This window comes from Tupaia chinensis, unplaced genomic scaffold (assembly GCF_000334495.1).
Source record: "Tupaia chinensis unplaced genomic scaffold, TupChi_1.0 Scaffold141530_1, whole genome shotgun sequence".
Classification (NCBI taxonomy): Eukaryota; Metazoa; Chordata; class Mammalia; order Scandentia; family Tupaiidae; genus Tupaia; species Tupaia belangeri.
This window is the reverse complement of record NW_006201391.1, coordinates 2315785-2332587: the sequence shown is the minus strand read 5'-3', so window position 1 is coordinate 2332587 and position 16803 is coordinate 2315785. Positions and strand designations below refer to the sequence as shown.

The 16803-nt window shown below is 50.9% G+C and overlaps 1 protein-coding gene and 1 non-coding gene across 2 annotated transcripts in view; both read left to right on the top strand.

Annotated features, from left to right (window-relative positions):
• DCP1B (decapping mRNA 1B) overlaps window positions 1-16803 on the top strand; it is a 131749-nt gene that overhangs the window by 1537 nt on the left and 113409 nt on the right. The window contains exons 2-6 of the mRNA XM_014581993.2: window positions 269-382; window positions 549-605; window positions 1594-1693; window positions 4549-4614; window positions 4817-4892. Coding sequence (XP_014437479.2) covers window positions 269-382; window positions 549-605; window positions 1594-1693; window positions 4549-4614; window positions 4817-4892 — 413 coding nt within the window. The remainder of the gene's footprint in view (window positions 1-268; window positions 383-548; window positions 606-1593; window positions 1694-4548; window positions 4615-4816; window positions 4893-16803) is intronic.
• Window positions 13553-13627, top strand: LOC114005069 (small nucleolar RNA SNORD28). Its single transcript, XR_003546988.1, has one exon. It is a non-coding gene; the product is annotated as a small nucleolar RNA SNORD28 (small nucleolar RNA).

Here is a 16803-nt window from a genome sequence, read left to right as displayed (position 1 = left end):
CAGCGCGGCCGCGGCTGCTGTCCCTGCGAGCCCGCCACGCCGGCGAGGCCTCTGCGCGCGGAATCCCGAGGAGGGGACAATTTGCCCAACTACCAGAGTCTCTCGTCAGAGGGGGCACTGAACAAAACGGCAGAATGAGCCGTGATCCGTGATTCTGTGGGATCGATTACAATCGGAGCGGTTGTCGAAGTGACAGAGGCGAGGGAGAGGGGAGGCGCGGGGAGAAAGCGCCCAGGGGCGGAGCTCCGCAGCCAGACCGCGGTACCAGATGGAGCGGATTCCCAGCCCGAGCCTCGTCCCTCGGAGGGGGCTGAGCACGTGTTCCTCCGGGGTAGCCTCACCTACCGCTCTCGGCTCTCGCCGCCACTCAGCCGGGAGCCAGGTGAGCACCTTCCTTCCCAGAAGCAAGCGTTGCTCTCCCGGGCTGGCCGCGGCCGCGGCTGCTTCCAGCGCCCCCTGCAGGCCGGGCTCCCCGACGGTGGCGCTCCGTGGCTCCTGCTGGGACCCTGCGACTCACTCGGGGTAAACGCTGTCCATGCTGCCCTTAGACCTCTTCGGCTCCCCGGCCACGCTCATCCTCCGGCGATCCATCCTGTCCCCTGGCTGTAAGCAACTGTCTGTATCAAGCGTGTGTGTCCAGCCCAGACCAGCCTCCTGAATTCCAGACTGCAGCCAACCCAGTGTCTCTAGCAGACGTTTCAAACCCAGTGGATCCAAACGCTGAATTCCTCTTCTCTGCAGGACCTGCTCCTCACCCAGCCTTCCGCCACGCTTGAGGGAGTTCCTCATCTCCCATCCTTGCAGCTGATGTCGGAAACCTGCTGTCATTCTCAACACCCTTCTCTTGTCATTCCACCCCTGGCCCATCCAGAAATCCGGCTGCCTGGCCCTCAGGGAGCCCAAAGCCTGACGATTTTTTTTTTAAATTTTTGCCTTAGGGTACATGCACTTGTTGGAGAGCAACAGAGAGCGGGGAAATGAGGCGCCTCTCTCTCTCTCTCTCTCTCTCTCTTTCACACACACACACACACACACACTGCAATTCCGTCTTCTCCAGTCTCCTCCTGGGATTCTGAGCACACATGCATACGCGCCCAGTCATTTTCAATTTGCAGGTCCAGGGCTTGAATTACAGTCGCCCACGTGGGAGTCCAGCGGGTGAACACCACTCCACCTGCTGGCCCCTCCTGACCACTTTTCACTCCCCCTCCTCCAACAACCGCAGTGGGAGCCTCCCTCCTTCCCCTGGGCTTCTGTAGGGCTTGCTCCTGGCTTCCTGGCTCCATCAGCTCCCTTCCTTCCTGTCCTTGGGCATTTTCTCAGGACCACAGTGGGAGCAAGGCGCTTCGAGTGTGTACCCCAGCACTCTGCTCCTTGGCTCCCATTTTGCCTAGGCAGAGCAAAGGTCCGTGCAGTGACCTCCAAGGACGTGGGATGGCTGTGTACCACCTTTTTCCTTGTCTCCTACTGTCCTACCCCCCCACCCCCACCGCTCTGGGCCATCAGCCTCCTGGCTGCTCCCGAACACTCCGGCAATGGTCACCCCCACGCCACATACACCTTGAGCCCTCTGCCCTGCACACTCTTCCCCAGGCACCCACTCCTCCAAGGCTTTGCTCACCTCTCACCTTCTCAAGGGCACTCACCCTGACGTGTATATGGCGCGGGGTCCCTGGCTAGCATACTCCATAAGGTACTTCTTCCTGATCTGTGCTGTGTATTGTCTGTATCCCCCCTAAAATGTCAACCTCGTGAAGGCTGTTTATTCACCAGTGCATGCAGACGCCTGTGGACAGAAGTCTGACTGCCTTTTCCTATTTTCCCAATACCTTTGACGCCCACAGATGTTGACAGACCATTTTGGCCCATCGGTAACAGGGTTCTTCCTCCATCCTGCCCTGGCATAGTCCTGGAGTCTCTCTGGGATGTACATTAACCCCCTCACCGCTGTTAAAGTGCACTCCTTTCTGACCTCGGCACCCTTCCTTTTCCAGTCAGCACCCCAAAAGCTGTGGAACCCACCTATAACCTACGAGCCCCCGCTTCCACATGTCCTGCCTCTTTGGGCCAGACCACTGGAAAAGGTTTCCACTAAATTCCAAACTCTGTTCCTTGCTCTCAAAAACCAGAAAAAAAGGGACCCCGTACCCACTCACCCAAAGAGAAAGTCATGTTTTGCTCCTCTCTGGCTTAGGTCACTCATATTCTGCTTAGAAATAAACCGCTTCAATAATTATTTTTACAGAGTTGATTATTTCCCATCAACAATACTCAACTTCTAACCTAATACAGAAAATTAGAAATGACACAAAACCAAATATTTTCCATTTACTTCATTTTCCATTATAGCATATGTTCCAGAGCCTGATGTAGCTGATTGGTCTTTTAAATCTTTTTTTAAAGAATTATTTATTCAATTCCATTTGTTATTATTATTTTTTAATTTTACCAGACAGAGACAGAGAGAGAAAGGCAAGCCACCAGGTCTGGGACTCAAACCAGGGTCGGCCATGTGGGAGTCCAGCGCCCTTATCCACCGCTCCACCTGCCGGCCCCCGTAGCTGATTGTTTAACAGCAAATGGTTTGCGTCCCATTCACTCACTGCAGTACAGGAGTGAGAATCACAGCTCACGCTGCCAGGTGCTCCCTGCCAGGTACCATGGCACACAGACATTGTCTCATTCAGCCCTCGTGGCGACTCTGACGTAGGGTTATTCTTATTATATCCCCATCTCAGGTGTGAGAACTGAGGCCTAGAGAGTTACATACCCAGGGTCGCCCGGGGGAAACTGGCCCGGACTTGGCCAGGAGTACTGACACCACCCGTGTCTTTGGCTATGTTGGAACTCCCTCTTCTGAGGTTCCCCTGGGTGAGCTGCTGGGGCTGGGGCTGCAGCGACGTAGAGTTGAAAATGAGAGAAAACGATGGCAAATGTCCTGCAGGCCACTCACGGAGAGCCGGATCACTGGGAGCAGTCTGCGTGTTCAGGGTCACGCGCTGGGTCTCTAGACCAGCTTTTCCGTAGGTAGGCCGTGTAAATCCAGCGAGCAAATATTACCTTCACGCTTCCTTAGGTTCATTTGTCACTTCTCTTTCCAGCTGTGAGAGGTGTTCTTTCCTTTCCAGAAAAAGGTGTTTTCTAAATCGTTGGCCTTGCCGTGTGTGCCCACATCCTGGCTTCTAACTTTGGAGCACAGCCCCGGGTGCTCTGCTGAGGTAACGACGTCGCGACCAGACAGACGGAGACCCCTCTCAACTCTGCAGTGGGCGTGTCTCAGTCCTTGAATGACCTGACCTCTCCTTCTCTCTCCCCACGGAGCCCCCCGCCAGGCCACCCTCTCTGCAGAGTGCCCACATGCGGGCGGGCACTGCAGGTTGGAAGCGAGGCCCCTCTGGCTGAGGTTCCTCGATGTGATCGCCAGAATTTCCCTCGAAAGCAATGAAGAGTGCTCTGAGCTTGCTAATGACAGGGTATTCCAGGAGCGAAACACTTGGAACCAATCGAAATATTCAGTGAACGCGCTGGGACGTGAGGTGCAGTGGTCACAAACGTCATGGCACGGCCCCTGAAGGAAGGGCTGGACCAGGAGAGTCCAGTTCACAGGGGAGGAAGCTTACGCACAGAGAAGTCCGCTCGCTGGCCTGTGTTTTCACAGCAGAGACAGGAAGACCTGGGATTCCAACCCGGCAGCTCACCTTCAGAGGCTGTGCTCCTAACCACTGCATAGATCACCAGGGTGCACTCCGAGGGGAAACCCTGCTCAGATGTGAACCGTATCAAGGGAGAATGTGGATGGAAGAAGACTGACAGGGAAAGAAAGCAGGTTACAAAATATCGTATGGAGTAGGATACCTTTTTTTCCATAGTATGCATGAGCTCACCAGTGAGAGTCAGAGAGGAGAGTGAGAAAGCAGAATCAAGGCAGGACGGCCACACCATTCTCCTTCCAGGAGTTCAGGCATGCATGGACCCAGCGCTTTTCAATCCACCGGGTCCAGGACTTGAACCGTGGAGTCAGCCATGTGGGATCCAGTGCCTTAACCACCATGCCACCTGCTAGCCCAGTAGGATTCCATTCTTCCTTTCAAAGACAAATTTATGTTCGAACTAGAGCAAAGACTAAAATGTGTTCACGCCAAAATATTGCCAGCAACTTTCTTTGGGTGGGAAGATTACCGGTCCGTCTGCCACTGTGGCCTGTCTGGACCAAAGCTTGCAGAGCCACGCGTCTGAGCAGGCTCCCTCTCCACCCCGGGCACCCACACCTTCGGGGGGCCCTGGCTCCACTGCCTGGCCTGAGACCACAGATCTCCCATCCAAGCCACACCCTGCCAGCCCCTCAGCACCGAGTGCCGCACACCAACAGAGATGGCCCGACAGTGTCTAAGCCCACATGCCCTGCAGTCTCCTCGCTGTGCTGCCGGGTGCTCGCTGAGTCAGCTGCTCTTGCTGATGGCAGGAGCTAGGAGCGTCAGGGCAACGGGTGCATCTGACCGGAGCAGTGAGCATCCGTGAGCGTCTCAAACCTTTACCTCTAACCCGCAGGATTGCCTTATCGGAGGGCGGGCTTTCCAAGCCAGGGACACAGCTGGCAAACCAGAGTAGGGAGAGGTGAGTCAGAAGGCCTGCCTTCAACGTACCTTCACACGGGGGCCTCTTTCCTCTCTGCAAGGCCACGCGAGACCTTTCTGTCCCAGAGGCCCCAGAATGGGACACCTGCCGGGTGCTTTCGCACTGGGGCAGCTTAGCTAAGTCAGAGCCAGTGTCCCAGCTGTGCCTTCCTTGTGTGGTTCCGGGTCGGGCTTGTCCACAGTGGGAATTTGTGGAGCATTCGCAAGGTGAAGCGTGCAGCCGCGTTCGTGCTGTGGAAGGGGGTGCATGGCTACAGGGTCGGCCTGAACGTGCTCACGGCACCCATCTGCTCGCCTACCCTGTGCGGAGGGCCCACGGCTCTGCCAGCTCCTGCCAGGTCTCCTCCAGCTACTCTGAGCCCTGGGCTAAGCGAGTGCCCTGCTCTATGGAAAAGGGTTCGAGCTGTGTGGTTCGGAGTCAGGGTCGGAAGCCCCATTTGTCCTGTGGGTGGCACTTTGGCCTCGCCCTCCCACATCACACCAGCCTTCCTTCCAGCCTCTGGTTCTGGGGATCTACAGCAACTTCAGATCCATCGTCGCGTGCGGAGGAAATGGCCTTCCCTGGCTTCTTCCCCAGCTCCTCAGGGGGTGAGGGCCAGGGCCTACAGTCAACCCCTTAGCCCACACCGCTCCTAACCGATGTCGAGGTGTGGGTACCCACCTTCTACAAGGTTACTTGCTTTGCTACAGCTGAGCGTAAATAGCCAGGGTTTGACACTCACTATGCACCTCAATATGCATCTGTTGAATTCCTGGTAATTATCATCTTTCTTTGTTTTAGGACTTTTTAAGAATTATTTTATTTAACTTTATTTATTATTATTATTTTCCAGTTTGATCAGAGAGAGACAGAGAGAAAGGAAAAGAGAGAAAGCAAGTCACCAGATCTGGGACTTAAGTTGCGGTCACCCATGTGGAAGTCCAGCACCTTTACCCACCATGCCACCTGCCGGCCCCTATTTTAGGCTTTTATGATAGAGTATGTGTGCTCAACACAGACAGAGAGGGGAAGTGATAAATCGCCCCCCCCCCCAGGGATAGTCATGTCGCAATCCCTCCTCCTCCATTCTCCTCTGGGATTTTGGGTGTGCACGCACATGCACCCAGTGTGATTTTCAAGCCACCCGGTCCAGGACTCAAACCATGGTCAACCATGCGGTAGTCCAGGGCCTTAACCACCTGCTGACGCCAGCAACACTCTTACTCACTCGTTAAAGCCTTGAGAAGAAGTGGTTTACGTGGGCGGCCTGCATTCCCAAGAGAGAACCCTTCCGTTGAGGCTTAGACCCGTCGAATTTGTGTCCACTTTTTGAGGTACCCAAAGGCCATTGCAAAGTGGACATTATTTCCACATGTGTTCATTTCTTAGGACTTTCCTAACAAGTCACCACTAACGGGGTGGTTTAAAACATGAGAATTCATCCGTCCAGTCTCGGAGACTGGAAGTCGAAACCCTCGCAGAGTCATGCTCCCTTCCGGGGCTCTGGGAATTCACTCTCTGCCTCTCCCAGCTCTCGAGGTGCTGGCCTTCCCTGACCCGTGGTCACACTGCTCCCCCACTCGTGGTCGTCAGGTGCACCACTGCCTCACTCTGACGAGGACACATCACCAGATCTGGGGCTCAATGGATGCAGGGTGATGTCTCACCCCAGCACCGTGACTTAGGTGGACAAAGGCCCAACATTACTCTTGGTTTTTTAATTAGAGAAACTGAATGTTTACAGAAGTGAAGTGACATGTTCAAGGCGACTCAGCTGACTAGGAACAGACCTGACTTTGAACCCCAAAGCCTATTCTACTTCCAAACCTCACTAGCCACTTTTTCGTTTCTTTGGTTCTTTCCATAGGCCACATGTGCTCATGAGAGAGAGAGACAGAGAGAGAGAGAGAGGAAAAGTGAGACAGCACCTCCTTCTCTAGCCAGACTCCTCTCAAGATTTTGGGCACACACACACACACACACACACACACACACACACACCTGGCATGTTTTGCAAGCTGCCTGGACCCAGACTCGAACCACAGAGTCAGCCACGTGGGATCTAGTGTCTTAAGCACCATACCACCTGCTGGCCGCTCCATAACCATTTTACTTTCCAACTCAAAAGGAATTCAGTGGACTTATGGTAGATAGACATGTTTTCTCAAAGGAGACTGAAGAATGTTACCTCTGGCAGACCTTCCAGAACCTCCTCTTCCAGTCAGTTTTACCAGCATCAGCCCTCCTTGGAGTACATTCTAAGTTCTCTGTCATCTTCAGAGCATGGTTCTCAGAGTGGCTATCAGAAATTACCTACCAATTCTCTGATTCTATTCACAGACCTCCTGTTAATAAAATTCTTGGTGATTTCACCTTTCCACCCACATATCAGCTGGTATTTAATCTGCAATGTCTTCTCCCTCCAACCCTTGCTTCTTCTCCTCACCTTTGGATAAATAATAAATGATAGCTCAGTTCATATTTGCAGCCTGGATTATTTTTTCCTGAGTGGTCACTTTGCATGGATCCCTCCTAGACTTCCATGGCATTGATTTCCAGCTCGCTTTCCTATTGGTTGGAAGTCATGTTAGACAGGACTTCTGTGTAGCCTTGAACATTTCTGGTTCCTAGTCTGGCATGGGTCAGATTGTCTTTGCATGGCCATCTCATTAGACATAAAAAGATCACCTTTTTAAAGGTGATCCTCTGTTATGATTGTAAATTCTAAGGATTTTTTATGAGGGTTCTTAGATCAGCCTACAGCAAACCTCGCCCTGTCTCAAATCTAACCGAAGCTAGGCTACACAGAGAGCGACGATTCTAAATATTGCCATCCTCAGAACGGTAACCCATGTGCCCATAGCTAACTAACAGCTGGTACTGCCGGGTCATCGGGAATGTCACGATGCATTTTTGCACGGAAAACATAGATAAACGGGCCATGACTTTCCTGGCAATCCAGTAGTTCACTTCCTCACTTAAGCTGTGGCTTAGGCCAAGCACCAGGGGATGAGGGCGTTACAGCTCATCATCACCAACTCTGCAGTTGACCGTGAGGCCCATGTTCCATAAAACACGTAGAATAAAAACTTAGACAGGGACCAGCAGATGGTGGAATGGCTATGTCACTGGACGCCCCTGCAGTCCTCCGTGGTTCCAGTCCCAGACCTGGAGGCTTAAACTCATGCTGGCCGTGTGTGCGTGCGTGCCCAAGATCCCAAGAGAAGAATGGAGGAGAAGGGATTGCAGCATTAGGGAGGAGAAGATTTCTTGCTTTCTGTCTCTATCTCTCTCTGTCTTTCTGGTGAGTACACATCCCTATAGCAAAAATCTCTGGAAAAAACAAAACAAAAAAAACTTAAAAAAAGCCTGGACCCGCAGATGGCGTAATGGTTACGTCGCTGGACTCTCATGTAGCAGACCACGGTTCGAGTACCAGACCTGTGTCACCCCTCACACTGGGCGCATGTGTGTGTGTGGCCAAGATCCCGAGAGGAGAATGAAGGAGAAGGAATTGCGGTGTGGCCATCACCCCCGGGGCTGATTTCTTGCTTTCTGTCTCTATGTCTCTCCAGCAAATGCATGCACCCTATAGCAAAAATCTCTTTAAAAAAAATTAGACAAAGCCCAGTGGAGGAGCTTACATCATCCACAAAGAGCTATCTTTTAGTGGTCACTGTCATTAAACTTGCCAAGTGACTTCTGCTTGGTGGCCAAGCAGAGTCTGGTGGAACTGAGCACTTGGCAGTTTTCGGGTATGGCAGGACACTTCCAACCATCTCCCCACACAGCCCTGCACACAGCTCTACCTCCTGGAGCGGTCTTAGGTCAAAATGTCACACTCCCAAAGTTCACCCTTCTTGCCTTTTCTACAGAAGACTCAACTTTTTAGCCCCTCCCACATTCAGTCTTGAACATTTTTTTTGCAATGAACATAACATCTTTATTTTATAAGTGATCACCAACCCTCGGGTAATCATTTTCCCCCTAAATGAACCAGTGCCATTTATAAAGTGCCACCCATGTCAACCTCTACTGTAGTTTAGTTAATAACATTTTGTTTTCCTCCTCTCTGGGGCACACAGACGCATGTGCTTCTCGCCCACCCTGTGTCTGGACACCATTGGACTAATTCTGACTAGAGAAATGTAACTAGGCGGTGACAGATGTCACCTCCAGGTAGAGGTGACGAGGGCCCATTGCATCTTTCATCTGTCCTTTGTTTCTTCTCCTGCACGTAACCCAGGTGGGGCACTATAAGATGGGGACCACCTAACCAGACCCTGAATCGCTCCCGAAGCAGAACCTCCCATCAGCCCCCCACGTCCTCAGGATGCGATCAAGAAGTCAGCGTAACCGCTTCAAGTGCCAAGGATTCGGAAGTCCGTACCTTAGTGGAGTACCGCCTAGGCTGACCAGCAGACCAGTACAAATCAACCACTACAAGTGACCCATGTGGGACCCGGGATTTTTCAAGTTCTTGAATTGATTTCTAGTCTAATCATAATGTCAGCCAACAATCCTAATTCCTAAGAGCAGTTTGTAACCACAATGATCTTGTTTTGTTGGTTTTGTTTTTTGGGATTTTTTTGTTGTTTGTTTGAGAGGTTTTTGCTATAGGATGCGTGCACTCGCCAGACAGACAGAGAGACAGAAAGCAAGAAATCACCCCCCGGGGGGATGGCCATGCCACAATCCCTTCTCCTCCATTCTCCTCTCGGGAGGGCATGCATGGACACGCGCCCGGCATGAGTTTAAGCCACCGGGTCCGGGACTCGAACCACGGTTGAGTACCTGGGAGTCCAGCAACATAGCCATTATGTTAACTGCTGGTCCCAACCACAATGATCTTGTGATGGAGTGATACTGAGAGCCTTTATAATAGATAAGGTAGCATATCATCATTGCTATTTGTTTACGATACATCGGTGACAGTATCCACTGTAACTATCCTCTAGATGAAACACCCTAAATGCATTCTACTCTCCTCTTACGACCTGCTAGAAGTGCAGGCACACTTATGCCTCTGCGTGTGAATGGCTCAAGCACGTGTTCAGTTTCCCAAGTGGGTACGGAAAGTATCTGGAGTAGTCGAGGGCATCTTCAAACTGGTGTACAAGCAGTCCTCTCGGCACATGGTTTGGGAGACCGTCTCCAGGTCGTTAGCGTGCATATGTACTCAGTCGGGACAGCGGCTGGACGGCAGTCTGGGGCAGAGCTGCGGCCCATCTGTCGCTGTGTGAATGCCAGTCGAGGAGACACTGAAATGCTGGAGTCCTGAAGACCTCTCTCATAGATACATAGATGGATTTCCAATACTACTTTAATCTCATATTAATAATTACTTTTAAAAGCTCATAATGTAATTATGTTGCTTTGCTCAATTGTACAGTAATCATATTTGTAATGATAATTCAATCCAAGAGAAATGTGTAACAAAAAGGTTTATGATCACAGGAAACTTTCATTTATTTAAAGTGTAATTTATGTGCCACTGTTTGTTACAGAGTAGTTTGATCAATGAAAGACTTTCAAACAAAAAATTGTATTAGGGTAAAATTTTAAGGAGGAAATGGATGTAAGTGTTTCCAAGAAGAAAAAGAAGCGATGCAAAATATTTGACTATGATAAACAGGGCTTTTAGATACTTATGAATGAGTGGATAACAGAATGTATCGTGTTTACGTCTCACTGGAAACTTTTTAAAGTGATGTGACGATTTTACATTGACTATCAAGATTCACAAAGCCCCAGAAATTGTATCATTTGCAGCTGTTTAAGCTTATCATGAAATGTTTTGGATATCACCTTGAAAACGTATGATGAGGCATATCACTTCAAAACTACTCTGGGGGCTATGCAGACAAAGACGTGTGGAGACCCCTGGTTCAGCCAAGCTGAGACCCTGGAGCCCAAGTTTCGCGCCCCCCTGGAAGCCCATCTGTGCCTCTGTCCATTGATGCAGGCTGCTGCGTTTCCAAAGGAGGGCTGGACTACAGACTTCCGCATAGGAGTGAAGGTGCATGGGGCCAGCAGGTGGCATGGCGGTTAAGGCACTGCACTCCCACGTGGTTGACTGCGATTTGAGTCCCAGACACAGTTGCTTAAAACTCTTGCTGAGAGTGTGTATGTGCATGCCCAGAGGAGAACGAAGGAGAAGGGATTGCAGTGTGTCCATCCTGCCTGGAGGGGATTTCTTACTTTACCTCTCTCTGTCTTTCTCTTCTCTCTGGCAAGTACATGCACCCTATGGCAAAAACCTAAAAAAAAAAAAAAAAAGTACACGAAACAGATGACATCTCTGCTTTCTCATTGTCACTCTGTCTTCCATCTTCAACATGATCTTAAACAATTTGCCTCCCTTCTTACGGTTTCTAATTATCTTCCTTAAAAAGAATTATTTTACTTAACTTTGTTCATTTATTGATTAATTTTAATTTGACCTGAGAGGGACAGAGGGAGAGAAAAAGAGGGACCAGCAGTTAGCGTAATGACTGTGTCGCTGGACTCCCACGTAGTCGACAACGGTTCGAAACACGGACCAGTGGCTTGAACTCACGCCAGGCGTGTGTGTGAGCATGCCCAAGATCTCGAGAGGAGAATGGAGGAGAAGGGATTGCGGCATGGCCATCCTCCCTGGGGGGTGATTTCTCGCTTTCTATCCCTCTCTCTCTCTGTCTGGCGAGCACACGCGCCCTATAGCAAAAAATGTCTCCAAAAAAAAAAAAAGAAAGAAAAGAGGGAGAGAAAAAGAGAGAGAGGAAAAGTGAGAAAGAAAGCTGCTAGGTCCAGGGCTCAAACCACAGTCAGCCATGTGGGAGTCCAGTGTCCTTAACCACCATGCCACCTGCCAGCCCCTCTAATTATCTTTATTCCTATTATTATTTATTTTACTTATTGTTATTATTATCTTTTAATTATTCCTATTATTATTTATTTTACTTATTGTAATTATTATCTTTTAATCTGCTATAGGGCACCCGTGCTCACCAGAGAGAGAGAAAGAAAGAGAAGAAAAATGAGAAAGCGAGCCACCAGGTCTGGGATTCGGGCCACGGTCAGTCATGTGAGAGTCTAGTGCCTTAATCACCATGCCACCCACCAGCCTGGAGGTTTCTAAAGGTCTTGAGCTTCTTGGAGAAAGAAATGCAAAGTGTAACGTGATCACCTTATCCCAGAGAGTACAAGCACATCCTTGGAAGCACCACCGTCCAAATATTCTTGAGCAGATTTGGGTATTTTATTCTATGCTAGAGTAATACAATTTATGCTTTTAATCCAGAAAGTCCAAACAGCAGACACTGGGATTTCACTACCCCTTCAGTAATCTAATTTTCTCAACTTCAGAGGAAATTCTTTCAGTTCTAGCCTTCCGTCAGGATTTACCAGACAGATCTAAATCCAACCTAGTTTCATTTTCAGACTAGAAGCCAAAAGGGCTAAGTATGAGAATGAGAATAAACTTCGCTCCAACTTGTGTCTGTTAGGACCTGGCTATGCAGATTAAGTCAGGCTCTGACAGTCTGGGAGTATCCGCTTCCCCAAGGAGATGGTTATGAGTGAGTGAGAATATGCTTGGTAGGTGAAAGCTTAGAGACAGCAAGATACTGATCAGCAAGAAGACAAACTTTCTGTCAGCGTTGCCCGTCTGTCGGAGCACCCAGAAATTTCCCCTGGTCCAACATAAATGCCATCCACCACAAACCCACCCTTTTCTTTTTGCCAGTGTTTCCTTTGTTTGTTTTAAGAAAAAGAGAATAGCTAGTCACCATTCCTTATAAAAGACTCCATACGGTGGGGCCAGCAGATGGCATAGTGGCTACGCCCCTGGACTCCCACATGGCCAACTACGGTTAGAATCTCAGACCCGGTGGCTTGAAATTCAAGGTTGGGCGTGTGTGTGTGTGTGTGTGTGTATGTGTGTGTCCAAAATCCTAAGAGGAGGATGGAGGAGAAAGGATTGAGATGTTGCCATTTCTCCCAGAGGGTCATTTCTTGATTTCTGTCTCTCTTTCTCTCTCTGTCTCTCTAGCAAGTGCACATGTCCTATAGCAAAAATCTCTCTCAAGAAAGAAAGGAAAAAAAGAAAAAGAAAAAGAATCCCTATCTATTTGAAGAGAAGGTATTTGAAACCAGTTCTGCAGAATTCGAAGTCAAGGGTATCCAACATCTCCTCCCTGCCCGGCCTCCTACTCAGATGTTGGCAGCCAAATTCTGCCCAATGTCTCATCAAAGTCAAATTAAATGTCATTCATTTTACCCAAATAACCACTTTCTGCTTGAAAATTTCCCTTAAAATTCTGAGAGCAGGGGCCAGCAGGTAGCATGGTGGTTAAGACACTGGGTCACACATGGCCAGCTTCAAGGTTCAAGTCCCAAACCTGGTGACTTAGAAAACATGTCAGGGGGAACCAGCAGTTAGCGTAATGGCTATGTCGCTGGACTCCCACGTAGTCGACCGCGGTTCGCGTCTCGGACCCGGTGGCTTAAATCTCACGCCGGGCGCGTGTGCGTGCGTGCCCAAGCTCCCGAGAGGAGAATGGAGGAGAAGGGATTGCGGCGTGACCATCCCCCCTGGGGGGTGATTTCTCGCTTTCTGTCTCTATGTCTCTCTCTGTCTGTCTGGCGAGCGCACGCGCCCTATAGCGAAAACCTCTCAAAAAAAAAAAAAAAAAAAAACATGTCAGGTACAGGACCGCATGGCCAAGTCTCAAGGGGAGGAGGGAGAAGGGCCTGTGCGTGGCCAGCCCCCTTGTGGGATGGGCTATCACTCTCCCCGCTCTCTGGCTCTCTGGTGAGTGCACACGCTCTATGACAACAATTTTTTAAAAAGAATTCTGACAGCACGTTCTACGGGACAGCGTTAGGCAGGCACCCCGACATAGCCATTATGCTGACTGCTGGTCCCACTTCAGCCACTCTTTAGGACTCGGCTCCAGCCAAGTGAGTTGACTTGATCCTCTGGCGTTCTGTGAGGTGCAACAGCTAAAAGCACGCGAGAGTTCTGATGGTGATGAAAAGAGACTCCTCCACTCAAGTGTCCTGGGTCAGGCTCCTCTGCCCCAGGTCCCAGTGAGCCTATCGCTGTCTGTATCCAAGCCAGGCTGCTGTAGTTACTCGCTCACCTCTTCTACCCCGACTGGACTTTGAGCACCCGGGCGAGAACCGTGCTCTACCTAGCTTTGAACTTCACGGCGAAGAGAGTCTGGCTCATAGTAAGTACTTAATGAGCATTTGGTGAATGGACGCCTGCTTGCTGTCAGTCCCTGGACCGGGTGGGGAGTTCGTCGGAAGGACTGGGTTGCTAATGGTGTGGCTTGGCCTGCATGTTGCAGGCTGGGAGAGAAGTTCTGGGACTGAGATCGGTCCCGCTTCCCTCAATCATTTCAAAACACTCCCTCCATGAAAGACTGGCCGTGAGCTGATAGCTGGTAGCTGGTGTCCTGGACAAGCGCCCTGGTAGGTCACCCAGGGAGACAAGCTGAAAGGGAGGCTGCTTCACTGGTCCTCTCATCTCCCAGAGTGCTTAGTTAAACAGCCCCTCTGCAAGGGGCCGGGACCCTGCGTGGAAGTTTGGGCTCTTGTTTTGGAAGAGGCCTAGAGAGTGTGCCAGGGTCGGATTGTTGGCCCGTAGGCCGGCATTCGCAGCATCTGCCTTTTGCAATTTCCTGCCTGTAAAAGCTGTTTACTTGCGCAGCGTTTGCGGTCCTTGCATTAGCCAGCGTCCCATCCGTAACACCTGGGTACATCCATTTTCGTTTCCCAGCATCTGTCTTTTACAAGCTCTTACTGACAAGATTCACATTTAGGGGGTTCACCTCTGAAAACAGCTGGGCCCAGGACGGTCAAGAAGTGGTTGTGATGTTGGACTGGGTCTCTGGGAAGGGACTCGGATGAGAGAAATATCAGATCAAGCGAGAAAAAGGAAAACAGACGTGCAAGCCACATCTGCTCCTATGATACCGCCCATCCACGGGCACTTGAAGGTGTCAGGAGCCTCGCACGTCCAAGCTGCCAGGCAAAGCCCTAGCTCCCATCAGTATGGGGCCAGCTAGCCCCAGAAGTAGCTCCTGCACCACGGCTCGACCATGTTCTTTCGTGTCTCCTTAAAGCCGATTGCTTATTTTAAAAACTGGGCTTTGTATCTTAAGTGGTCAAGCATATCAAAATAACAAAGAGAAGAAAATATCTGAGACACAGTACTAAGAATTTAGTGTCGGGGGCCTGCAGGTGGAGTGGTAGGTAAGGTACCGGACTCCCACATGGGCGACTACGGTTCTAATCTAGACACTGGCAGCTTGCTTTCTCACTCTCTCTCCCTCTCTCTCTCTCTCTCTCTCTTGATCACATGTGCCCTGCAGCAAATTTCAAATAATAAATTGTAAAATTAAATACGTAATTCTTTAAAAAAAGAAGAAGAAGAATTTAGTGTCTGTGAACCTTAATGAGAATTCAGTGAGCTGCAAAGTTCTTTGAGGGGTCACTTTCAGTGAGGACCAGTCTGCTATGTGGTTGGATTAAGCGGTCACCCACACAGTGTCATATGAGTGACTAAGAACGTCGTCTTATTCCCCAGGTAGCTAGTCTTCCTCGGCGTGCCCCCATGACTCAAATTCCATGAGCAGAAATACAATCTTCAGGTTCAACAGTGATTCATCAAGTATCCTGTTTTAGAGTGCAAAATTCCAACGAGAAAGAACTCTTTAGGTTTGGAAGTCACCAACAACTCAAGATGAATTATATCTCTTCTTTTCTCCAGCAGGAGACACACTCATCCCCGTTTGCCTGTCTCCTGTGGGTGGGGAGGAGACGGGAGCGGAGAGAAAGGGAGAAGGGAGCTTGAGTGAGATGCAGAGTCAGCGATCTCAGAGACAACCCGGCCTGCTTCGGCCTTTGGCGAGGACCCAGCTCTCCAAACCCACCTGATGGGTGTTTTCTGGTGGGCCAGCTCAGGAGGCCTCTAACTTTACTGTTCAGAGGGGTCGCCTGGGGATCTTGCAGAAATGAGGAATCTGACTCTAGTCCTGGGTGGTGCCCCAGAGCCTGCAGTTCCTCTAGTCCCCAGGTGAAGCTGGTGCTCCGGTCTCCGAGGCATCCTCCGAGAAGCGGGGTGCCGGGTGGAAGCCCGAGTGTCTTCAGCACTGCACACCGTTCTTCCAGCGGGCACGGTTAGACGCTTGTCTGACATACACCGTCCCCGGGGCACCGAGAGGCTCTCTGCAGGGCGCCACCCAGGACACCCCCCCCCCACCTGACAGTCACGTCCAGGTTGAAACCATCCTATCCCTTCATTTTTGGTGCACCCAATGCCTTGTAACAAACACCTCCCGGACTGAGCCGGGTCCTAAGCACACTCTAACTCCCAGCTCGCTCTGAAAGGAGAGTCATACACCGTCCCCGGGGCACCGAGAGGCTCTCTGCAGGGCGCCACCCAGGACACCCCCCCCCCACCTGACAGTCACGTCCAGGTTGAAACCATCCTATCCCTTCATTTTTGGTGCACCCAATGCCTTGTAACAAACACCTCCCGGACTGAGCCGGGTCCTAAGCACACTCTAACTCCCAGCTCTCTCTGAAAGGAGAGTAGAACAAGAATTGCTGTGAGTGAGAGCAAGCCCAGCCACCCAGGCAGGCCCACATCTACCTGTGCAGAAGATTAAAATTCCTCGCATGCCTCCCAACAAGGAAGGCTTTATTCCTCTCTCCAGAGAAGAGTTTGAAGGGGTAAGAGCACCCAAGTGAAGGTGCTCACTCTGCCGGCGATGTGATCTCACTGCGCCGAAGCTGCACTTTCTCCTGGGGATGGGGAAGGGATGCTCCTGAGCAGGCGGCTGGTGGAGCTTTGCCTAGGAACAAGTCCGACAACCCTCCCCTAAAGCCAGGCCATTAACGCTGCCCCACCCACCCCAGGGCAAGAACTGGCTCCTGAGAACATACATTCCAAAGGCAGCAGACAGGAACATTTGGGAAATGGGAAATAAGAAACCTTTGTCTTCAGCCTACTCCTGCTTTCTGTGTGGAGCCTTGCTTTGGCTCTCAGCAATCGCCTCCCAAGGCCACTCCGAACCCTCCGTGCCCCCTCCTGCCCACGGGCCCTCCGTGCTCCCCTCCTATCCTCCATGCCCCCCTCCTGCCCTCTGTGCCCCCTCCTGCCCTCCGTGCGCCCCTCCTGCCCTCTGTGCCCCCCTC